This window comes from Buteo buteo, chromosome 24 (assembly GCF_964188355.1).
Source record: "Buteo buteo chromosome 24, bButBut1.hap1.1, whole genome shotgun sequence".
In the NCBI taxonomy this organism is placed as follows: domain Eukaryota; kingdom Metazoa; phylum Chordata; class Aves; order Accipitriformes; family Accipitridae; genus Buteo; species Buteo buteo.
The window spans coordinates 2121323-2146772 of record NC_134194.1 but is presented as its reverse complement, the minus strand read 5'-3'; the positions used below and the strand labels follow the sequence as shown (position 1 = coordinate 2146772).

The following is a 25450-nucleotide window of genomic DNA, read 5'->3' as shown; positions in this document are numbered from 1 at the left end:
AGCCCCAGGGCCAGTCCAGAAGCAGTGGGGACCAGGCTGATGGCAACAGAGGGAAACCACAGAGCAAGGAAGAAAAGGAGGGGTATTTTCTATCTATCTACATTGTTGGAAAGGGACAAGTTTATGACCGGGTTTGAAACCAGGGCACAGAGGGGCAGTGCTGGCTCCAGAGAGCTGAGACATGACAGGTTCCTAGATGGAACAGGGGCTTTAGAAATAACAGAGTTTAAAACCATGAAGTCAGAAGTCATTTTCTTTACTTTGCCATATAAGTTGCAAGAAATATGTGGGGCTACAGTGAACAGTCCTGAGTCCACTGGCACAAGGGTCACGCTGGCACGAGTTGCCAAAACAAAGAATTGGTCCTGCTATGGGGTTAAGGCTTGTCCTAACACAAGGAAAGCAGGTCTAAGAAGAGGAAAAAGCCCAAGAGAAGCCAGATTGGAGAAGACAAGCCATGAACAGGGCCTGCTTCTGAAAGCCATGAGCTCGTGTGTGCTAGAGCTGCAAAGGGAGATGTCAGGTCTGCAGCTAAGCAGGGCCTTAGTTCTCCCATCACTTTATAGGCTATTTTTATATTATAACCATATGTTTCTATATACGGTATTTATATATGGCATAGCCCTTTGGGGCCCAGAAGTAAAGAGGCTCTAGCAGCAATGGCAGTGAAAGAAATAGCAACAGGGAGCTAAACTGCACTGTTGAAGGCATGACTCTAGCCTGCAGCAAATCTGGGTGGTGGTTAAAGCCTCTCTAGCAGCAGGGGACTGGAGTCTTGCAGGTATTTAGGTGTCTACTATTTCAGAACTTCCTTTGGCACAGCGTGGGAGAGCACTTTGGAAAGTCCCAGGACTGTGCAGGGTTTGGTTCATGCATCAGCTGAGTCACAGTACTCAGGGGAGCTGCAAAGTTAGCAGACCACAAAAAACCTGTTGCCTACTGCGTGAGCAGGCTGAAATGTCTTCCAGAAGAAATGCACTGCAGACCAATACAGTTTATGCAGCAAAGGAAACAGAGCTGAACATTTCCAATTACTGCAGGTAAATTCACATCATCTGCACAAATACAGGGCGTGACAGGCTTGCCGTGTAGCACAAGGACACAAAGCCAAAACAGCGTGAAAAGCCTTCTCCCCATCAGCTGTCCCACCTACGCATTGCACATACACAAGAAGAGGCAGAACACAGGCAGCACCGACTACTGCGGTGGACAAGAAGCTGCTCTTGCAGTGCTCTGGCTCAGCTGGGCTTTCCTCTTCCCCAAAGGCAGCTCAGGACAACCCCAGCAGAGGACCACCTCGAGCAGGGGGCTCATCAGCTCCTTGGGGCACATCTCATGACCTGCATACCAGCCTCATGCACTGATCTCCTCCAGAGTCTCGCAAAGCATCCTCTTATTCTGCCCTGTCTACCTCTTCCACAGGAGCTTGTTGCCCACTGCCCTGAGGCTTGGCAATGGGGGCCCCCATGCACCCCAAACTCACTTCTCCAGTAAGTGCTGTATATCACAGAGCTATACAGACTATTTTAGCTACCCCTCCTGATGTATCTTCTCCCAACTGGGTTAGAAAGATGCTGTACATATAAAGTTATCTGAAAAACACACACGGAGGTGGAACTAGGAATCAAGAATTTTATTTCATGGTATGAACATGCTCCAGGGACACAATACTGATATATACAGTGTAATGAATAAAGTTTAATCATAAAACAAAGAATAATCAGAAATAAACAGAGTTAGAAAACCAATAAATAGGAAGACAAATTATACAAACAGACTAGCAGGTTTTCCTATATACAGGACCAATGAAGCAAACCGTTGAGAAAGGTGAAAGCTGGACATGTGCAGACAGTGTAGTCAGTGAAAGGCACTAAGGACATTTTCCCCTCCTCTTAAACAAAGGATCAAGAACAAGTTAAATATGAAATAATTCATTTACACAACGTTAAACAACATAAAGCGTCAAGAACCTCAATGTTAAGGTCGATGTTCTGGACTGAGGGGAATCTTCCTGTAGCAAGATGCAAGGATGAACACACATGATATACATATTATGGTAATGTGATTTTTGATAAATACTATAGAGCACATACTGACCTGGGATGAGAATGGCTCTATTAAGCTCTTAAAAAAACCCTTCCTCATTAAAACATGTTATGGACCCATTAGACATTCACAGATTGTCCAGGGCTACAGAGAAGGCCCATATGGTAAACCTGCAAGCCAGACTCCCTGGTTTTAAAAGAAAGTTCCCAGAACTTCAACAACACGCACCAGTTAAGAGGTAAGCCAAGCTGATAGATCATTATGACCATGATAGCGTTCCATTTTATTTAAAGTCCTCTTGTAAGAGCAGATAATTTGTTCTCCAAGCCCCCGTAACAGGAGATTACAACGAGTTTCTCCAATCTGCCAATTACAAAGCCGTGCAAGCAATTATTTAATAAGTGTTTTCTCTGCCCCAAGGCTCACTTAAATACGTAGAGTAGTATTGTTTTCAGCAGCAGGACTGTAAGAGTAATTAAATTGTAAAGCATACGCCTTTATAGTTAAGTTTTAAATATTTTAAACGCAGTGTCATGGTTCACAGTGGTATCTTTAAGCCACTGATGTCTGTCAGTTAAAAGAATTTTCAATGGTCTTTCTGGAAGGAGACATTTCCTTAAAAACATATTCAATAAATCTTAGCACAAGACATAACAAAAGAGGGAAATACAACAGTTATCCCTGGTTCTGAGAACTAGCACAGGCCAAAACTACATATCTATCTGCTTGGACTGAGAACTGACATAAGCCCTAAGACAAAACAGCATTTAAGCCATTTTCAATCCGTCTTGTTTGATGAGAAGTATGTAGCACAAGATAACCCAACTTTATCCAAGCACATTCAAAGTACGGTCAAACTCTTCAAGAGCAAAACCAACTACAACTTAGATTGACAAAAATTCTAGTTATTTACCTCTTTAAGTGCTAGGCTACAGAAAACAAATGCCAGTGTTTGTATCTTGTATGAACTTAGGTGACACTCCCCCCTCCCCCCCCCAAAAAAAAAATAGAGAGCAGTATATTCTTCCAGGTCATGATCCTGAAAAACACATTAAAAAAAACAGGGAGAAGCTTACAACCCATTTAGAACAGCGCTGAATATATCTCCAGAGCAAAATATGCCCTTACAAGACCAGTTTTAACTATTACAGATCCTGTTACAGACCTGTTAGAGAGACACAAGGTACATCCAGTTAAGCATCATGACAGTAAGAAAGGGCTATCAACTTTTAACTACTCTAAAGTACTTCATAAGAACATTCTGGTAATTGCAAACATGGCTACTAGCAAGAACTCAGGACACCTAAGGAGCTGTCTTGTTCCTTCTGCCATGCTTAAGGACTCAATTTCTCCTATTAGTAATCACAGCTTTTTAAACCTCTAGATAACACTAAGATTACATGGAAGTTACAGCTAATTACCACCACCCTGGCATGGGAGCTGTTAAGATGCCTGCAGCTGATGTGCTCCAGCATGAGTTATAAAGCACACACGATCCAAAGGAGATGCATTTTCTCTGTGACACGAAAGCAATGTATTAAAGTGATATGTGTCTATTAGCAGCATAAATATCAAAGAAAAAGAGCAGCCACCACAAATAAATGGTTATTATCAGAGACCAGAATTTTTTTCCTCTCAGAGCATAGGCAGAAACCCGAGATGATACAGTCTACACAGGAACACAAACAGCATCAGTTATTTCAGGGGATGTTACTGTTCTGGGAAAATTGGGCAATTCATGCCTGTTTTAATACAGGAGAGTCAAATTCATCCTCAGTTTAGAGCACTGGTCCAGTGCCCTTGTAGCCAGGGATGAGAAAATGGAGCCATAATGCTCACAGTCCCAAGGCTGAACTGACCTGGGGGTCACAAGTCCTAGTGTTATAGCATTCCCCTTAAATAATCTCTGCTGTTCAGATTACAAAACAATTCACATACATTTAAAAACTTCCAGCTCAGAAGCATAAAGAGCAGCCAAAGCAATGCTGCAACACAGCCTTAAAAGGAGGAAAAAAACCCCAGCTCTTCAGCCTTTGCAAAGGCCTCATTCTCCATAGTGCCAGCAGATCACACGCAAATAGACAAAAATAAAAGCACTACTTAAACACGCTTGTTTTCTGTTGCACTTAAACAGAGCATGGTCCCTTCCCAGAAGTCTCAGACTTTTGTAGTTCACGTTTCACCTAGCCAACTACTTACTTTGTACAGCAAGACAGCAAATGAAGGGAAGAGGACTGTGTATTTGATACACAATACAATCAGGTTAATAGCCACAGTGAGGAATATTTAAATAAAAGGGTTTGATGCTCTTAAAGGTTTGCAGCAACCACATTCAAACACAGATCAGTGCAACAGAGGACAATAGTGAAAGCTGCCAGTTATGTGCAAAGCAGGGCATAAATCAGATTTACCAGCCTTAAATTTTAGGATTTCATCAACCATTTTGAGCTAACATATCTAGCACTTAAACACACATCTAGAACCCTTATTTTCTATACATTTCAACAAGGATTGCCAACAATAGTTTCCCTGCACAACACGTTTAACACATGGAATTTCACAACCATCATATATACCAGTTTAATATTATGTTAATATAACATACAATATACAGGCAACTAAGGAAAAATACATTTTTTTTTAAAATAAAGCTCCATACTAGCAAGGCATGGATTTTATAGCCATGTCAAACTGTGCCATCTCTTGAATTCCATATTCTGGCCAAACCTTATACACTCACTGATTTTTACGGCAATTCTGTACAGGTCACACCTACTGCAGCAGAGAGTCAATGACGGCTCCTGGCTTTGCTGAACGTTTTCTGTTTTGAGAGCAGAAAGGAAAGGGAAAAATAACACCATACACACATCATTATGCTGTCTAAGAAAGACTGGGACCAGCCACATTTCAAGTCAAAACTACAGAATGCTACTCTTCCACAAGCATTTGTCAAAACCAACCAAACAAAAATAACCAAGAAAACCCATGCTGAAATCTCCCCCAACAGCACATTACTTTCCAGTTATAACAGTATATGCACTGTCAATGTGTCAGATCTTAAACTGAACCAGAGAACACAGTAAAATAAAGCAAGAAGCTGGAAGAGAGGAATGCAGCAAAAGGGCATCAGAAAAATCCCCAGACAAGTCTTTCTGGACAAGATTTTACTGTAGTGAAGAGATTTTCAGCTTGGTTCTGTCACACTTGGCAGCGGTAAACTTTATACCGTGCAAAATTTTAGCATTTTGTCTTCTCATTAAACAAATGTTTGAAGACTCATGGTAAGTTTGCATGCACAAACTTAAGCCTTCCCCTGGGTAAATCCCCCATTACATATAGATACTCCAAAGTTCTTCACCTTCTACCCGTCTTGGGTCTGGATCTTCCTTTTGAAGTTCTCGGCCTCTCCAGCTTCATCAGAGATTGCCTCAAGCTTTCTTCAGTGTAAGCTAAGTAAACATGGGAAAGGTCCACTTCAAAGGGCTACAAAAAAAAAAACAAACCCCAAAAAACCCCCACAAAACAAAAACATCAGAATCATTTCATACACTGATCAATGGTGCTTTTGTAACACTAGAAAGACTCACATCTTCAAAAGAAAATAAAACCGAAATTGGACAGTTTCCCTATAAATATGCAGTGGTAGGCACAGGCAGCAGAACTTAGACCTACGCAGTTCAATACATGCTTATAAAGAGTCACTCACATCTTTCTCTTTTTTATCCAGGACAGGTGTCTGTTTCCTCATATTGTTTCCTGTATATGCAACACATTTCTTAAAGAAAGAAAGGTCTGTTAGTAAAGTCTACTGTGCACAATAAAACTGACTACAGCTTTATCAATTTACTTCTGGGCTCAATTAAACTCCTCAGAAGCTTGTGCTAACATTAGCTTGTACATGAGCCAGTTGGCTAGCTTACCAGCTGCCATTCCCCAATGTCTTCGTTCCAGTGAACGTAGTTTTCAATCATTTCCTAGAAATTAGAACAATAGTTGTTAGACTTGCACAATCTACCCTCCAGATGCATTTTCCAGAACATACATCCCTGAAGGCCTGGACTAGCTGCCTAAGAACAGCCTTAACCATTCCAAGTTATTTTTATCAGGACAACTGTATCATGTTCAAAAACCCCTATTTACACTCTGAAGACTATAGAAGAGAATAAACACCACTCCCAAATGTATGCATTGGAGTTCCCACTAAAGTGTGGGTTTCCCATTATGCCAATGCCATTGGGATAGCAATAAATGCACATTGTAATATGGGAAAAAGTGAAAGATTAAGGGAAATAACTTTTATATTTTCTATTTAAAAGTGTGCATCATATTTAAGCTCATAATTCATTTTCTGGACATTGGGGTCACAAAGAAGACAAGAATTGAAGAGTATGTATTACTTTTGTATTAATACTACTTTGTATTAATAGCAGACATTAGCAAGCACAACTTCAAGCACAGTGGAAAAAAGAGGTTTTGAACAGACCCAGAGCATGGGCTTACAGTGAATATACCAGTTAAATACATGGTAAATGTGGGTTTTCTTGTTTGTTTGTTTTTTTTTTTAAACCATTAGGAAAACATGCTGCAAGAGAACTGAGATTAGTATATCCTCCTGCTTACAACCCTCAACACATTATTCACTGCTTCCCTTAAAAAGATTCCATAGCCATGGAATTGTAGCCAAAGTTATCAAAATCCCCAAGAAATACAGCAAAGCCATTCTGCATTTGTTATTCACATCATTGCGCTGGTTTTGGAGCCAAATGCATCCACTAACTGATGTTCTTCCAGTTGAACTTCAAGCAGAAGTCCACAAGGTTACAAGAGTCACTTGACAATAACATCTTTTCTATTTTAACATCACCTGGTTCTAACAATCCAGATAATGGCACAAACACATGAATACAACCAAGTTGCACCTGCTCAGCTAAGCCACAGAAAACAAAGGCTCACAGCAGTATACACCAACTCATTTGTGCTACAACTTAACAGACAAGTGTCAATCAGTTCACTGTGAATACCTCATGAAGAGGAAAAGAAGCCAACTCATTCCATCTGTTGGACAGATTAAAAGCTACAGGGCTCAGCGTGCATAGCACAATCCTACATCACAGGCTTAGGTTCTTTGTCTTTACCTGGTAGTCCTGAGGAATGAAGTTGTCTATGATAAGCATCTGAAGACGAAGTTCCCTGCTCAGCTGCCGAATATTCTCTAGTAATCCTTCAATCTCCCTCTGATGCTCTTGTTGCAGATCTGCCATCTGAAGACAAACCAGGCATTTGAGAGACATCAGAGCTAGCTTAAGACACAGTAACAGCCTAAAAGAGAACAGTCTTCTGCCTATACAAGGTTTTTGGGAAACAAAAGCAAACTCTGGTTAATAAATACTAGAATATTTCTCTCTGAAGAATAAAACCTCTGAAACATTCAAGCTCAGAGATGGCTGAAAGCAGCATTAAGTTTTCAATTTCATAAAAACAAAACTGGCCTTCTGCCAATCCAAGCTCTGCACCAGCTAAGAGCAGATGAAGAGTGTGCAGACAAGTTACATCCCTGGCAAGATTTCAAGGAAAATATCTGATCACAAAGACAAAACACACTTTTCGTGAAACAGGAACTCTAGATACCAGCCAAAGGACACATTGATCCAGTGACCGAGGAAGAGGTAACGAGGGCAACAGGCAGAAAGGACAGACAGCTAAGAGCAGAGGAGCATTCAGGTCACTGCAGAGCAGGAGACTGGGCTGCCAGCAGACAACTTTTATTTTGTTTCAGAAATAACCAGTGTTTTTCCTTGAAGCTGGGAATATCTCAGGGTCTCACACTTATCCCCTCTCAACCTGGCTTGGGGAAAAGCTCTACAACATGCCCCTGTGAAGCTCTGACACCAGACTTAATTAGATCTTTTTCAATTACACGAGGCAAATGGACAGCGCAGAAAGACATTTCTAAACATATGGTACTTTTTCCAGTGTTACAAAACTGATGGCTTACCCTTCCCACCTGTAGTCCCTCACATGATCGCAGGCTGAAGGCTTCAGACACTAACCTCTGATTTTGCAGCCATAAGCATGGTCCAAACTTTCTTCAGCTTTTTGGTTTTCCCCTGTGCTTCTTCCTGGAGACTGGTGTACTTCTCCTCGATGTCCAAGCGTTCTTGCTGCATGCAACATTTAGCACAGACATTCACACATTAACATAATCAAAGAAACTAGCTGCAATAGTATGAACAAGAGGAGAAACTACTTGAACGGAACAAAGCATTTGCCAAGGCACAGAGACCTGGCTTAGCCAAGCTGGCTCAGATCCACAGTGATCGCAGCACCCTACAGGTGAGCACTGCCAACACAAGGCCTCCAAAGTGGTTTGCTTCTGCTATGCCTTCAGAGTAGAGCCACATTTCATCCACGTGAGCAATGCCAAAGCACACAACACAATGTGTCCCACCATTGCTATTTTCAGACAGCTACAGCATATAACCCCACCTCCTTCTCCTCAAGCTCCTTGCGAAGCTGTTCTGCTCTCTTCCTTCGCTCTTCCAGTTCCATATTTGATTCTTCTAGAAGCTTCTCTTGCTCCTCTGCTTTAGCCAGCAAGTCCACTCCTCCCACAATCACCTTCTTCTCCAATGCAGACAGTTTCTCCAACAGGGACTGGTGCTCTTGTCTAGAGAGACAGGTAAGTGTAAAACTTCCTATTCTACAGTGCTCGCAAGGCAGCAGGTCCAGGTCAGTTTTACAGCCCAGACAGCATTCACAGGGCTGGAAAAACTTGTCTTGCTGCCAAGGGTTTAAGTGGGGGTGAGGCAGTGCAAGTGGATGCAGGGAGTTCCCTGAGCTCCAGCTCCCATTGCTTTCTAGCAATCAAAACCAGGTCAGCAGAGAAGTCTCTCCTGCTGCAAGTCCCATCTGTGAGATGCTGCAAGGTACCAGCAATATTACCAGGCTACCCAAGGCACCACCCCCCCTCAAGGGGTCTGCCAACACAGAGATGCCTGGAGGCAGTTGCAGGAATGGAAGCAAGTTAACAGAGATCAAGGCAGAGCAGCTGAGATGCAAACCAGGAATGCTGACTGCTGCTGGAACAGCCTCTGACAGCAGGATTGTCCTATTTGCATGGGCCAGTGTGATCTCAGCAGCTTTTCAGCTCTGGAGTGGAGAACCCCTACACCCAAAATTACATGCTTGTGATAGCATGCTGCAGGAAACCTGGCTTGCTACACAGCTATTGCCCACTGACCAAGCAGTATAGCAGTATTGCTGCTCTTCACAGGTCTCCAGGGTTTGGAGGATTCATTTATGTTTCTAGGCTATCTTGCACAACTAGTTAAGAGAAGAAAGAAGCAGCAAAAGGATAGTTTGTCTTTTCCATCTGCTCTAAAGTCTGAAAGCAGAGTAAGCTCCTCTTTCATTTCAATAGCAAGAGCTGATGTTCAGTTTATACAGAGTTTGACAGGCACCTCACCATGCATCTCCAGATATACATAACTGAGCTGTAGATTAAGGAAGGAAAAAAACACACGACAACACAAACTGCTCAGGGCAGGGTACTCACTGAGCTTTAAGCAAGTCTTTTTCTCTCTTCTCCAGTTCAGCTCTGGCTTTATTTCTTTCTTCTTCTTCCATATCCAGCTTAGTTTCAAGAGCTTTTCTCTCTTCTTCAATCTTTGCTTGCATCTCTACCATCTTATCAGGGGAAACTTTCTTTTTGCCTTCGGAAGAGAGAGGGAAAACAAATTAGTTCACAGAAAGATAAGACAGCCTCTGTATCACAGCATTTTTTTTCAAGTTCAGATTCAGTACTTGCATTTAACAAAAATTAATTTACTTAGATGTCAGCTCCAAGCTGGGCACGACTCAGTGTTTCAAATCCCATTCTAACATTGACCAGTTGTCACAGTTCCTACAGAGAAGGACTGCTATATAACATTGTAACACAATGCCCCCCAAAGAGAAAGCATAAAGAACACTTGGAGAAGGAACAGTGCTGAAAGAAAAGTCTGAGCTGGAAATTCAGATGTTCTAACAATGTAGATTAGGCCAAATGAAGGAAAATGGAAGACTGCCTTGATCTACAGCTACAAGAGCTAAGCTACCAGGAGTTACATACTCAAATTTCAGATTAGCATCCCCACCACACCCCTCATTCATTGTCCTCCTTACAGGTTTACCTACTGCAAAGTGAGCACGTAGACATTTTAAGAACACACTACTATGAAAATACAGAGACTAGAGAAATTCAGAACAGCCCTATGAAAAACAGGCAATTAAAGAAAATCTTTTTAATGGTATTTGATCTATGTAACAGTGACTACCTACAGATTTGAAAGTACTGAGGTTTGCTGTGACTTAATCAACTGTCTCTTTACATCACTACTCTCTTACATCACTACTACTACAGCAAACCAGGTGCATTTCATTGAGGGTTACAAAGGAAGTGGCCAGAGCAACTCATTGAACCTATCAGCCTGAAAGGCTGGTCCCAAACCTGTGATTTTGAACAAAAGCGTGAGGCTGCTGCTCTTGGAAGTCACTCCACAAGTCTTGAGTCAATTTTCATTGTAAACCCAAGAGTGCCTAAGGCAGGTGAACACAGAGATCCTTGGGGATTATTTGGAGTGAGAGCAAGCCCAGCCTACGTAAACTTCCTCAAATTCACAAGTCTCCCACAAGTCCTCAATCTCCCTTTATTCACTACAAGCAAATTCTTCATTTTCTTGTTTTGCTCTTCTCCAGACATGGGAAAAAAACCACAAAAAACCCCCCACAACATAGAATCCAGGTGCCTATAAACTAACAGAAGCCATCAACTGTCAAGGGACTGTTTTTCACAGTGACATAATGCACATGGTCAGAACATGCTCAAGGAAGTTATTCGGTAAAAGGCTTCCCTCCCCTCCAGTCTTCATGGCATTCAGCTTTATTTATATACATGTATGACCTCTAGCAGAGAGACAAAATGCAGTGTATTTGTAAACATGCATGCACATAGGTACATATCTGTACACATGTTCATACACACAAGAGAATTAGTCTTGTGGCAAGGTAAGGACTTCAGCACTACAGCAAAGTGTCTTCGTTCTCATCTGCTAAACTTTGGAATCGGATAATAAGCACTTATTTCTGGATTTGTGGTGGAAAAATCTCTCTAATTAGCCTTTGAGTAAGAAGCTTTCTGAAAGTGCTATACAGAGCTCATCATATAAAAAGAGGTAAGCCAGATAAAGGCTTCTTACTGCTAGTACACAGCCCTATATATTCTCAGTTTAGGAGAAAAAGGTGAACTAAACCAAGTTGTAAGACCCTTTCAAAAGCTCTGCAATTGTATTATAAGGAGGTGGAAATCAATTACACCAACCTGCTTGATCTTGTATTAAGAAGTAGAAAGCAAATCGCAGAGAGGCAGCATACATAAAAAGAGGAGGAAAGAAAATATATTATTGCTTCGATCATTTTGGACAAAGATCATCAGCATCAGAACAAACATTAATTCTATATGCATGTTTCTAGAGTAGAAAACACAGGATAATCATCAGTAAAAAAACTCCATTAAAGCAAACATTAATGCATCATGATTTTATGCTAAAGCAGAGCAAGTTTCTGTACTTCAGAGTGCTTTGCATATCCAGGATAATCTTCAGCTCACTCTTGCATTCTTCTGCCCATTCAATGCAATGCAGAATCTAAATATAACATTATGAGCCTGCCGCAAAGATCATGCCCTAAGAAACAATTAAAGAGGGTAGATTTCTTCTTCAATAAGAGACTTAATGCTTCCCTCCCGCCCCCCCACTTAAGACAGCCAATTCTATTATATTACCTGTAAAATATTAGCATACAGAAGACTTGTTCTAAGTTTTAACCAAGTTTCCAAGCCAATTCTTTGCAAGATACATGACAGTTGCACATAGGGAGTCTCAGCACAAGATTTCTCCATTTAATTACACAGGGTGTTAGTAGGTTAATTTGCAGTAACTGATGCTTCCATAGAGGTATATAGCCAGTTTTGGTTATTCAAGCAAGTGCAGCAAAAAAGGCAGGACAGGAAAGGGATAATGAAAGACACCACATGCAAAAGGGTCACACTTGAGGACAGTTAATATCCCAAACCACAAACATCCATACTTAGCCTAATTGCCAAAAGCCCAGTCCAACTTCCACAACCAAGCTGTCTCCAAACTTGCAGGAGATGGACTCATCCACCCACTGCCACATCAGCAGTTTGCTATTAACTGTCCCCATCCAAATAAAATATCCAGGTTTCAAGCAAGCTTTGAAAGAACAAGTTTGAAGCAAGCAGATTTCCAAGCCTACCATCATATGACCCACCAAAGGTCTCCTTTAGATTGTGATGCTTCTTAACCTGCTACCATACTTTATCTGAGCTGATGCTTTCCACTAACATAACTAGTATAAATTTGATTGAAGTATAACTGTATAGCAATACTTTGCAGACTCTCTCCACACAGAGAGGAGAGTAGACTGCATCAGCACAGGATAACCACGACAGTGGGTGAAGTCCCTACAAGCCAAGTCCTGAGATATGATTTATTTCTTCAGTCATCACTAATTGACTGTAGAGTTTTTAAAGGGACAGAGCCCTCTCTCTGACTAGGAACAGACCAGACTTTCCTCACTACTAGACCAATATCTAGATCCCTTGTTCTGAACTAAGTCCCACAGTGACCAAGAACTTAATGTCGTGGGGCAGTTAAAAAACCTAACCACCACTGAGGATTTGTTTTTTAAGTATCTGCCAAAATAAAGCCAATTAACCAAGTATTCCCACATTTTTCTTGCAAGTATAAACCTTGTGTTGCTTGATCATTGACTGCTCCATTCATTTTCTCCAAAATTAATTTTGAGAAGGCAGAGTCCAATATAACATACCACAACCCATTTCATATGTCTGGCTGTCCTTTTTATGAACTCATATTGCAGCAGCTCCCATAAAGCTAGTTCAGACTTTTTCCTGATATTTTAGAAGGAGTGTTTAACACAGAAGTTGCAAACTTTTTTTAACCTATTATTTCTCAATTGCCTTTGAATCTTGCTCAAGCAGCATACTAAATTGCTTCCTATTCTCTCACATATCTGGCTAACAATGTGCACATTGAACAACCGTTTCAAGCATGGAAGCAGCAAAGGAAGGAAAGGCATGCTTTAGCAAAGTTAAGAGTTCAGGTTTATCTTTCCAACGGACACAGCGGGGAAGAGTGCGACATTGCAAAATGGAGTGTACAGATTATGGAAAGGCCAAAGCTTAAAGGACTTAAGAGCTCCCACTCACTAGTGAAGGACTTATCCAGAGGTTTCTCTATGACAGAGCATGTGGAGTCTGAACTACTGCTGCTGCTACTGCCTGGAAAACAGAAATGCGTCCCACAGAAAAACCCAGAAAGGAAGAAACATGCAGATGGGAAGTTAGTTCTAAAGGAAAGAAACCCAGAAGGGCCAGAAACCTACTTCAAAAAGGCACAAGTTCCCATTAAGAAGCATTTGCTAGGATCCCTCCCAGACAGCTGGCAAAGCCACCATTTCCCAGCACAAAATAGCATGCTCAGAAAGACACTTCAGTTAAAACCCATCTGAACCAGCCTACAGCTTAAAACAACATGCCAAGGCAGCTTCCATTTCAAGCAACAACAGCACAGAAAACCAGATCATAGTGGAGAAGGCTGTGGATATCTGCAGTAGCAGAGGATTCAGTGACCAAGAGTCCTTTCCAGTCTTATGTACATGGCAATGTGCACTTTTCCCTCTGGAAGACAGAATCAGCTTACACAGGGACAGTTACTGTGCATACTTCTGCTGAGCAGCACCCTTACTTAACTAGAGTAGCTTGTCTGGAAATTGAGTAAGTCAGAGTTATTTGCCCTCTACTCCTTTCAAGCAGCATTATGAAGGTGGTCTCCTCGGGAGGAGATTTGGGCAGGACTTGGTTCTTGATGGAGATAGTGGTCAATTGTTTTGCTTCTAGAAATGACCAAAAGGTGAAAAATGAAGTTGTTACCCTTCTCACCAAAGGTATGACAAAGGTAATTTACAACCTACTTGGACAGATACCAAAATGAAGAGAGTACATCTAAAGCAGGAATGCTTTAACAGGAATTTTTTAAAAAGATGTGGGTGCTTCAGGACAGGAAAGCAGTTTGAATGTCAAAATTACTAGAGAAGCTGGAAGTTGAGGTGTAGCACTGCGCTTGACTTCTCTACTCTCCATGAAGAAACGTCAGAGGGGTTCTAGGGGCATAGCAAGCTCCCTGGAAGCCACAGCATCCCATGGTACACAGTGACCTCCAGTTCTAGGTTCAGCAACATCCCTCGGGCTTTAGGTGTTATGCAGTAGTTTAACACTGGCGTAGAACAAAGCAAACTTCGCCATGGGATTTCCAGAGTGCTCCCAAACGAGGGATATGCAGCTCCCATTCAGCTTTTCAGCTCGCACAAAGACATCCAGAGGTCAAGTTTTTTCCTTTATCAACATAAAATAGGACACCAGAAGAGCCAGTTCCTGAACATCCATAAGACGGATGAATCCTTTGCCTAAACCACAGCCAAAATTCCCCTCCAACCATTCCCATGGTTATGAAAACCTACATCTGCCTACCACTGGTCTTTGGTGTCTTCTTCCTCCCACCTCTGTGAGCAGGGGAAGTTCCACACCACCAGTCACAAGCCATACACAGACACCTTGCAGCAACCAGGGAGCCACCACAAGCAGAACTACCCAAGTGGAAGCAAATACTACACAGGTTCAGAGCTGTCCATCTACGGAGACGGCACCAAATAGCTTCGTTTCTAGGAGAGGCATGATAATTGCAGCGGCAGTAGGGCAGCTCTACAACTCCACTTTTCCCCACCTGGCTCTGGCTACAGTTTCTGACACCAGCTCCTGGATAAGAGGGGACTGGTGGCACTGACAGGAATCTCTACTGCCTTACCCCGCCGTTTCTTCCGCTTCTCCCCATCCTCTCCAATCTCCCCATCGTCATCTTCATCCTCCTCTTCAGAATCACTGGTCTCAGAACCAGATATCTCTTCCCCTAGAACAGAAGGGCATGTTTTTTGATGCACTTTCCTTTACCTCATATCAGCTTGTTACTGTGACAGCAGCATTTGTCCAAACCCAGCAGTGTCCGACATCAGCTTATGAGCACCTGCAGAAGTCCTTAACTGTTGAGCAGGCAGACAGCTTCCCATGGCTCAGGAAAAATTAGGGAAAATCAAGATAAGCAATTTAATGCTGTGAAGCCAGCTTGTATATCTTAAAGCTCAAGTGGGTGCTTTTCATGGGAAATAAAGCATCCTTGCACTGCTGAAGTGTTAAGCTACAAAGTTTTCCTAGCAGGATCTCCCCATACATCCTCTTCCATCACAGATGAAAGAGAAAGTGGTCCAATGAACAAAGTACACACAGACTTGCTACTTAATTGTACACCTGTATACATGAAGCTAAATGGCTGTTAATTGAGAAAAATGTCCAGTTTCACAAATGTTTATGATTGTTGCCATTGCAGACACAATGCTCAGATGTTTCAGGCTGAGTTTGGAAACCAAATTGAATAGAATCCAACATTTAACATCCTGGCCTCCCAGTAACATTAGCAAACATAAGGCTTATTTTTTCTGTAGCTTAGAGTCTAAAATTTAAGAAGCCACCCTCAGCCCACCAGGGATGAAACAGCTACACCCAGCTCCCAACCCTTGAAGAAAGCATTACTGACCCTTTCCTGCTTCTCCTGAATGGGGCAGACTCCAAGCAGCAAGCCATGTTGGAGTTACTGCTACAGCTGTTCTGTGCTGTGAGCATCTCTCTGGAGAGAGATGTTGTGCCAAGGTCACTGTTTAGTAAGCATCCCTCTGGCAGGGCCCTTCGATGTTGATGGACTAACAGCGTGACAAGGCCATGAAGTTACAGGGTTTGAAGAAGCTTCTTGTTTCTCTATGCATTGTTTGAAAGTCAGCCCCAGTTCTAGCTCCATAGATTTGGTTGATTTTTTTCTCCCCAAAAAATGCATCCCTCCCCCTCAAACAGGGAAAACATCTGACCTTTTGTTACGGTACATTTTAATTCCCTGCACAGTGTCCAGCTGGGCTCACCTCCCTCAGCCCAGAAGCCATCACTTATCCCAGTGCCAAGTGCCACCTAGCGGGCAACCCCAGGCCCCCGCTGGGCCACCACTACGCTGCCCTCGGGACACCTCTCCTGGAACCGAGCATGGCAAACAAAACCAGGACACCAGCCTGCACCAGCTACCAAACTCGTGTGACCATCTTAAAATAGCAAAGAACGTTCATACGCAAAAAGAATGAGCATTGGTATGGAGAGAAACACTAGGAGGAAGGTAAATCTCACCTTCTTCCAGTTTTTTCTTAAGCTCTTCAATTTCTTTTTGAAACTGGCGGAGCAGAGCATCCTTGGGATCTTCATTAATCCTGGCCTTGTTCTTTATGTTCTTGGCTCGGTTTGCATACCTGAGAGTGCTGATAGTCTCATCGTAGTTGTAGTCTGCCGGTCCAATGTTTGCACACTGAGACACACAGATGACCCAGTTACTGGAGGACAGAGCATCAGAGCCCACAACAAGTAATTTCAGGCACTCATCCCCAGCTCTGCCAGTCTCACACTGCTACTCTTTCCCAAGCTTTCCTGCTGCTTCTACACCAAAGCTGCTTTTGGCTACCCAAGCACAGCTTCCATTTGATCTTACACACACGTACATCTGCACTGTGTTTAGAACCTCATCTGTACAGAGGCAAAGAAAAAAGATAGAAAAAGAGGCACACAGAAGGTTCTCTAAGCTGCAAACAGCTCTGAAATAGAGGTAAATGCCAGGCTGTTCTCATGGCAAAGTCACTATGCTATCCCTGTAAAAATGCAGCTCAATAGCTGGCACTGGAAAGGGCACCTCTCAGCTTACCATCATGGTTTTGGAGTTGCCCCCCAGTGAATCCTGAAGGAGCCGTGTAAGTTTGGAGTTTCGGTAGGGCACATGGGTGCTCTTGCCATCCACCAGCGCAGAGATAACATTCCCCAGTGTGGAAAGAGAGAGGTTGATCTTAGTAGCTTCCTTCAGTCGCTGCCCCGTGGCTCCAGTTTTTGCCTGTCTTTCAGAACCCTGGAAAGGGAACAGGAAGCAGAAGTAGGAGTTAAAACAGATCCTCTAATACATCTCCCTCCTCCAAATAGGATCAGCTACACCTGAAGTCTTGCTAGCAGCCATGTCACTAACCTCCTCATCCATTATTAGAGAACCTGGATAAGTGCCTCAGACATCGTTAAAGAGACAAGTCAAACAGATCTTAACTGAAGCTTTCAGTGCTAGCAAATTCTGGATTGCTCAAAGTAATGCAGCTGGGAAAAAGGAGATTTTGTCCCCATGAACAAAAATGTTACGAAAGTCAGCAGTCATGAGGCACCTCAGCTAGAGCTGCTAAGCACCATCTCCAACCTTTCCTATCAGCAGATCAAGGGAGAAAAGCAACACTACAATTTTTCTAGAGTTTGACAGAGCAACCTAAACATACATCACATAAATCAAGTTAACGTGCAGACATTGAATGCCTTTAGTCTCCCCTTTCTCACATCTTCTCCAAGGAAAGATACTCCAGTGTAAAGTTTGGGCTAAAGACATTTTATCAGTACAATTACATTGGTTCAAAGCGAGTGACAGAGAGAGGGAACCTGCAAGTGAACTGCATGGTCACAACCCTCAGAAAAAAACCCCAACTCTTGCAAAGACCTAGTTCTGCTGTCCAGAGAGTTCTTTCCAATGTAGTTTATCCATTTAATGATTAATTTATAGAAGCAAGAAAGCCCTTTTACTGGGGCAGGCTCTAGCTACACTGAAGACTCTTCCTGGTACACCTCTAATTTAAGACCCCAAGTGAACACTCCCCAGAAGTCAAATGTCAAACAGAAGTCTGGGCTTTAGCTGTGAAACATGGGACATGCCACTTACTGTGCCTTCAACAGTGCATACATGAGCAGCCATGCCCACCATGCATTATGGCAGACCGAGGTGGTCCTACTTACAGCAAGATCAACGAGATGCAGTTTGCCCATGCGCACGTGCATGTTTCCATCAACCCCCTTTTCACTGCACTCAATAGTGATAGTGAAGATGGCGTGTGAGCGAGAGCTGTGCTCATTCATGTTTGTGGCACCAACAGAACCTTTGAATAGAGAGAAAAAGCAATGATGTCTTCAGAAGGAATCACATGCTCCTGTAACACTCTTCCTGCTCTCAAAGGAGACTTATCCCTGCCTCTTTACCCAACCCTGTTTTTCAGAAGATGGAAGAGGGATGCTCAGACTCAGCAGCAAACTGTATTCTTGTGCACTGAGATTGCAGCACATCTCCAATCTGAACTAGCAGAAGCATTACAGCCTGCTGTAGCTCTAAGCCAACCACAGACTGCCATCCCAAGAGCAGCAGTAGTTCTCATTTGTTTCTTTAAGGCTACAAAGATCAGTAGCCTAAGGCATTCACAGCTGATCCCTGAAAACAGTTGTATTTTGAGAAACAAGAACACAGCAATCCATGCCAAGAGCAACAGTAGTCAAAACTTTAGGTCATAAAAGGATCTGAGCTTGCTAAGTCTTCCAGAAAACAAACCACAGCACAGGGCTAGTTGTTCATACTGATCAGAACTGAAGAGGGGAAAGGACCAAGACACACACTAGTAGTTCCAACAACACTGACTGCCCTCATTGCATCCCGCCCTTTGCCATTTCTCCCACTGGCACTGGCTGACATTGGAGGCCCAGCCTTCTTCACCTGCCCCTGCACAAAAGGAGTTTGGGAGGAAATATCCTTTTTGCTCTGCTCAGCTGAGTAATCTCTCCAGCATTAGGACTAGAATCTCTGTCATGGTTTAAGCCCAGCTGGCAACAAAGCACAACATAGGCACTCACTCGCTCCTCAGGGAGAGGACTTCTCAACTCTTCCCCTGCTCCAGCATGGGGTCCCTCCCATGGGAGGCAGTCCTCCACAAACTTCTCCAACGTGAGTCCTTCCTACAGGCTGCAGTTCTTCGTGAACTGTTCCAGTGTGGGTCCCTTCCACAGGGTTCAATCCTTCAGGAACAACTGCTCCAGCGTGCGCTTTCCCACAGAATCACAGCCTTCTTCAGGGTACTCCCTGGGCTGCAGGTGGGCATCTGCTCCCCCACTCACCTCCATGGGCTGCAGGGGGACAGCCTGCTGTCTTACCACGGGCTGCAGGGGCACCCCCTCCTCCAGCACACTTCCTCCCCCTCCTTCACTGACCTTGGTATCTGCAGAGGTGTTCCTCTCACATTCCAATCTCCTCCCCCGCTGCAGGTTTCCCCTCTTAAATCTGTTCTCCCAGGGGCACTACCACCACTGCAGGTGGGCTCAGCCTTGGCCAGAGGTGGGTCTGACTTGGAGCCAGGGAAGCTTCTAGCAGCTTCTCACAGGAGCCACCACTGCAGCCCCTCCCCCACTACCAAAACCCCACCACACAAACCCAATACAATCTCTTACTGTGGTCTCATAACCAGACCTTTGTCCTCTCTGAGCTATAAACCTGCCCACAGCAAGGCTACGTACGGTTCTTGTGGCCAAGAGTCATGATTCTGTCCATATCATCTGCATTGTTTACGACATAAGCTGAAAGGTCTTTGATATAAACTCCCACATCAGGTCTCTCCTTAACCTAAGAGAGAAACAGTTTAGACTGAGCATCCTTAGGAGATCCCCGATAGCAATTTTCAGTGGTACTATAATAGTACAGTGATTTACTCCTCCAGGTTCTGGTTTGCACATGAACCACTCCAACACTCAGAATCAGAGCAGCTAAGGAATAAAAACTCATGCAGGACAACATTCCCCTGGTTTCCCCTGGTGGCAAATAGTGACTTCAAATCTCAGTCTCCAATTCCTAGAAAGACTGCTGAGGGGCCTTTGGGGTGGAACTGCAGACACCAAACTGACTCAGATGGAACAGCCAGTTTCTCCCTATGCAACTGACCGGATGGAAGATTCAGAGAAGTCAGTAGTACTATCCAGCTACTGTATCTTAAAGGAAATAGTACATGGGCTGAGAAGCCCAACCTCCCACTGCCTTTCTAGTGCTTCTCTGGTCTTTAAAATACAGTATCACTCACCAATTCAAAACAAACATCACATTCAGAACAGCAGGCTCACCTCTAATCTCTGTGTCTGGTCTTTTCCTAGCAGGTCCCGCACTTCTTCATTGTAAATTTCCAGGTAAGACACACGAACTAAAAACCTGAAGACAAACAGCTGGGTAACTTTCTTAGCAAGACATTTGTTGAAGTCCAACAGACACAATCACAGAATGCAAAGAAAATGCAGTGATATACCAACACAATCCTGCCACCCCATCAAGAACCGCCTAAGTAGGAGTCTTTCAGCTAGGGCCAGGGGTACCATTTCAGTTGCCATGGTCAGGCTCCTACTACAGATGGACACACAAAAGACAGAAGCAGTGAAGAGAAGCTGTTTACCTTGTATCCCCCTCTGCCTTGGCAATGTGACCAAATATATGGGCAAAGGAATTGGGAATGATGCCTCTAAGCTCAGGAACTGCTCGGACCCCTTCCATGGTGAAAGTTTTGCCTGTTCCAGTCTGCCCATATGCAAAAATAGTACCTGAAGGATAAGAAGATACGTGAACAAACTCTAAGAAGTTGCTAACTGCAGTTTTACTTCATTCCTTCTTAGCCTGATGGCACTAAACCCCTGCTATTGTTACAGAGTTCAAAGTTTCCACCCACTCCAGAAGATTCTGTACAAGGCTAGGAGCAACAGAAATGCTGGACAACCACAGCAAACAGGGCTGAGCCATTGTTTTATCCAGCCTGCAAGATATCTAAGAAAAAGTCAGCTTGTTTTTAACTGTGCAGAGTGATTAAAGTATGGAGTGCTAGTACACTTAGGTCTCACACACAAATAATTAAGGCAAGCCCAATTAATAACATGTTCAGGAAGATCATTATATACCAACTGGAAAACCAACTATTGCTAGTGCTCTAAGCCACAGCAGAAAGAAACAGTGTGAGGCTTCTACAACACAGGTCACAGCACAAGCCCAGTTCTGAACCTGCAGAAGCAGCTACAGTTTGGACTAGATTATCAGCCTGCACAGGAAGACATCAGAAAATGTACTGAGATCCCAGACTCTGGTACTCCAGAAATATAGTGGTTCTTAAGTTTAGCATAGCACTGCTGAAAACTCAAGTTTTGATTGTCAAGCCACTGACATTACAGTTCGGAAAAGCTGAATTACGATCAGCTAAAACCTGGGTGTGTTAGCACAAGAGCTTATTAGGCATTTTACAAACCTTTAAAGACTTTGTAATCTGTCATTGTTTATAGCATACTGTTATGGAAAGCAGTAATTTGTTTCCTTGCTAGCATCTGCTTTCCTTTACATAACACATTTACATGCATAACAGACACACATACAAATCATGGTCACACTCTTCCCAGCTGTAGGAAGCAACAAATTATCTGTGGGGTAGGGCAGATGTGTTTAACTAGTCATCTTAGTTTAAAACAGCAGAGGAGAAAATGCAGCAGTTATATGCACAAGTCTGGTATGCATACCTAGTTACTGCAGGACCGTGGCAGCTGCCTGGTTACTGAAATTGTACAGTGAAGAGCCGCTGAGAATTCTGATAATGAGATAAAGTGCATATCTTTTGCAAACAGAAGATACTGAATAAAAAACATACAGCTAACTGACCTCAGCTGAGTCTTGTTCATCACCAATCTCCCACTGTTAATGATCATAGTAGGTACAACCAGCAAGTACTCAGAACAGCAAGTACCTTCAGGCTTTAAGTTAAGAGGCCACAACAGAAATAATACAGGGCTATAGCCCTCAGAAGGTGAAACTCCCTTAAATAAGATCAGCAGGAACTCTAACAATGCAAAGAATAGGAGATGGGATCCTTGACTTAAAAAAACCAAGGGACTTACCATTGTATCCTTCTAGGACAGAGTCAATAATGGGTCTGGCAGTTAAATTATAGACATCCAGCTGTTTACTCTCTGGTCCAAACACTGTGTCAAACGTAAACGTCTTGGGAGGCTCATTAGACGAGTCTGTTTTATGAACAGTTATAGTTCCTCTCATTTCATCTACATTGACTGCCATTTTGTAGCCCGTAGCTTTCTCTCGTTCATTAAGAGGCCGGCATCGAACAACCACCTTGACATTATCACAGCTCTCTGGCTTGTCCAGTTTCTCAGGCTTGTTGATCTATAATTATTAAAAAAGCAAAAAAAATACCCAGGTTGTAACACTACTGTTAACATACATATGTGTTTAAGCACAAACACTGTTGAATCAACTCAAGCAGATGCATACATCTCCATTGGATCATGAACTTGGGGAATTACAACTGCAACTGGTTTATAATTGAAGCTGAGAGAATAACGTCCACTTATTTAGACAATGCAATCTTCTTCTGTTTGCCAACGTGGAAACTGAGTAAAACTTGAGAATTTCACATTCAAGATCATCTATTAATTTCTTCAAGAAACAATTTCATGCTTGCAAACAATCTGCAAATAGTTTGCTGGAAGTAGGTGCAGCCGTGCCATTCTTTTACCTTAACACTGACCAGGCTCTCTCACCAGAGCCCACAAGCCTCAAACCTTACAGATGATGTAAGCAGATACCAGGGAGCACTGGCCAGAGGGAATTCATTTAAGTTACAAGCTTCAGCTTACTTGCTGAATTTTAAATTTAATCATTTAGAAAATTCAAATGCTGTATTATGAAAACTCACAAAGTAGTTAAATACAAATTTATGAAGCACCACTGATTAATTTGATGTCACATGCTGCTTCTCCTGATTAAGTAAATCTAAACCCCATCTGATCTAGTAAAGCCTAAGACACTACCCTTGGTGACAGATGCCATAGCTGAGCATTTAACCAGTTCTAACGCAGCTACCTTGGATGTCAATAAGAAACAAACCCTGTTTCCAAGTGCCTCTCCCACCAGCTGCCACCTGCCCAGATTCCCCTCAGGCCTCAGCAGAGGCCAGAAACAGCTTCTGTTGTTCTGGTGAAAGCAGAGAACTGACTAGTCTCATCTCGGCGGAGAAGGGATCCTACAGTCCTACTCTACCACCGCAGGTGCAAGAGAGTTTCCGAAATCAGCTACAGAATTAGCGAGTCACGACGAGCCACATGCTACCTCTCCCTTGCACCGTCATCCACAGCCTCCCAGAGGGAAGCAGGCAGGCTGAAAGGCTGCCGGAGCCAGACCTCAGCCCCGAGCAGACCCCCCCACATCCCTCCTACCTGCCGCTTCCCCCCCCCACAGGGCCATCTGCCTCACCGCGCCTTCACCCCGAAAAGCAGCGGGCCGTACCGGCGCAGTAAGCCTGCGCAGCATCCCGAGGAGGCTCGGGAGCAGAGGCGAGACCCCCCTGCGAGGCGAGGCGAGGCCAGCCCAGCCATCATCCCTTACTGACAAGGGGAGGGGGGCCGCCATCGCCGGACACCCCCCCCCCGCAGCCCCTCACCCCCTCAGCCTGACAGGGCGGCACACGCCGCCCGCGATTCCCCACCCCACGGCGCAGGCGGCGGCTCCCACGCCGAGACGTGGAACGGGAGCGGCGGCCGCGGGGCCTGCGCGCCCCCCCCACACACCCACCCACCCACCCGCCCGCCCCCCCCACCGGGCGCCGCGGTTCCTGTCAGCGAACGGTTCCTGTCAGCGACGGGCCGAGGAACGCAGGAACCGGACGGCACCGGGGCCGGGCCACCGGCCTACAACCCCTCCCCGCCTGACACCCGGCCACCAAGCGACTCCCCACCGCGCACCCCGAGCGCTGCGGCCGCAGACGCGGGGCGGCGGGGGAGGCTCACCGGCATGGCGGCGGCGCGCGGGCACCCGCCGGGCGGCACAACGGAACAATAACAGCACCGCGCCTGCGCCCGCCCCGCACCGCCCCGGCCCGCAGCCAATCCCCGCGCGCTGCGGAGGCCGCGCACCCAATGGCTGGCGAGGAAAGGAGGGGCCCGGCCTTGCCCCTCGCGGCCATAGGTGCCGGGCGCTAGCCAATGACGGGTGGAGGGCGGGGGCGTCGCCATGGGAACGGCGGGGCGGGGGAGCGCGGGGCGGGGCGGGCCGCCGGTGTCACCGCGGCTCGATGGCGCCGACCGGGGCGGGGGCGGGCGGCCTTGCCCGGTGGACCCGGGTCCCGGGGCTCCGCGACGGGGCTTCGGGGGGGCTCCGGTTCTAGGTCTGACCAGGCTCCGGGGCTGACGGGCCTCCCGTGGGGCTGATAAGGCTCTGGGGGGTTCTGACAGGGCTCTGGGCCTGACGAGGCTCTGAGGGGACTGGCAGGGCTCCAGTGGGTCTGACAGAGCTCCAGTGGGTCTGACTGGGCTCCAGTGGGTCTGACAGAGCTCAAGTGGGTCTGACAGGGCTCCAGTGGGTCTGACAGGGCTCCAGGGGCTCTGACAGGGCTCCAGCGGGTCTGACTGGGCTCCAGTGGGTCTGACTGGGCTCCAGTGGGTCTGACAGAGCTCAAGTGGGTCTGACAGGGCTCCAGTGGGTCTGACAGAGCTCAAGTGGGTCTGACAGGGCTCCAGTGGGTCTGACAGGGCTCCAGGGGCTCTGACAGGGCTCCAGTGGGTCTGACAGGGCTCCAGTGGGTCTGACTGCGCTCCAGGGGCTCTGAGAGGGCTCCAGTGGGTCTGACAGGGCTCCAGGGGCTCTGACAGAGCTCAAGTGGGTCTGACTGCGCTCCAGTGGCTCTGACAGGGCTCTGGGGCTCTGACAGGGCTCCAGTGGGTCTGACAGGGCTCTGGGACTCTGACAAGGCTCCAGAGCTGACAGGGCTGCAGCCCCAGCTTGTTCTCCACACAGGCAGAGAATCTGTCTCCTTCTTTTCCTGATCCCTGACCAGTGTCTCACTCCTTCCCCAGGTATTTCTGCACACCCAAATCCTTCTGTGGGCAGGTCGCAGGGTGTTGTTCCAGTCCCACTCCTCCCCGCGTTCCCTTTGCTCTGGACACCGAGGCCTGGGATCCCAGAGCAAGGCCAGGAATAATCAGCAGTAAGCATCAAGCACAGAAGCGAACTAAGGGCTGTAAATCAATCTGGCTGTGTTCTTGCCAGAGGGCCGTAGGCGGGAGCAGGAATGTGGACAGGATTGATCTGGGGCTTCCAGAAGGGTTTCTGATCTCACTCACCAAACTCACTGGTGTATCGCAGGGCCAGGAAGACGCTGGTAATGACAGGACAGGGCAGTTCCCTCAACCCCAGCTGAGCGTCACCAGGTGAGTCAGGAAGCTGGAGGACAAGGTGTTCAGCAAACATAGTTGCTTTGCTATTTATATATTGCCACAGTATTACTCAGAGCTGTACTGTATGCAAAGATTTGT

The 25450-nt window shown here is 45.2% G+C and overlaps 1 protein-coding gene across 6 annotated transcripts; it reads right to left on the bottom strand.

Annotated features, from left to right (window-relative positions):
• Positions 1-1612: 1612 nt before the first annotated feature.
• On the bottom strand, positions 1613-23984 carry KIF3A (kinesin family member 3A). 6 transcript variants are annotated; one of them, XM_075057113.1, is made up of 19 exons: positions 23882-23941; positions 22022-22304; positions 20545-20689; positions 20222-20306; positions 19625-19730; positions 18086-18225; positions 16971-17168; positions 16406-16580; positions 14991-15092; positions 13337-13408; positions 11405-11413; positions 9602-9758; positions 8533-8713; positions 8097-8207; positions 7182-7307; positions 5967-6020; positions 5753-5821; positions 5405-5529; positions 1613-4867 (listed from the first exon to the last, which is right to left on the bottom strand). In XM_075057113.1, exons 1-19 carry the CDS (start codon positions 23930-23932, stop codon positions 4819-4821), a joined length of 2238 nt encoding a protein of 745 aa, XP_074913214.1. In that variant the 5' UTR covers positions 23933-23941; the 3' UTR covers positions 1613-4818. The 6 variants fall into 6 exon arrangements, 5 of the variants coding, with proteins under 5 accessions (XP_074913214.1, XP_074913210.1, XP_074913209.1 ...); XR_012654358.1 differs by lacking the exons at positions 11405-11413; positions 13337-13408 and having other exon boundaries at positions 5405-5495; XM_075057109.1 differs by lacking the exons at positions 11405-11413; positions 13337-13408 and having other exon boundaries at positions 23927-23984.
• Positions 23985-25450: the final 1466 nt, after the last annotated feature.

Excerpts from the sequence above, each read along its gene's own strand:
- KIF3A (XM_075057113.1), bottom strand. The coding sequence starts at position 23,932 with ATGCCGGTGAGCCTCCCCCGCCGCCCCGCGTCTGCGGCCGCAGCGCTC. Across the intron at positions 20,690-22,021 it reads TGTCCTAGAAGGATACAATG|GTACTATTTTTGCATATGGG; the intron begins GTAAGTCCCTTG and ends CTTATCCTTCAG. Across the intron at positions 18,226-19,624 it reads GACTCTTGGCCACAAGAACC|GTTCTGTTGGTGCCACAAAC; the intron begins GTACGTAGCCTT and ends CTCTATTCAAAG.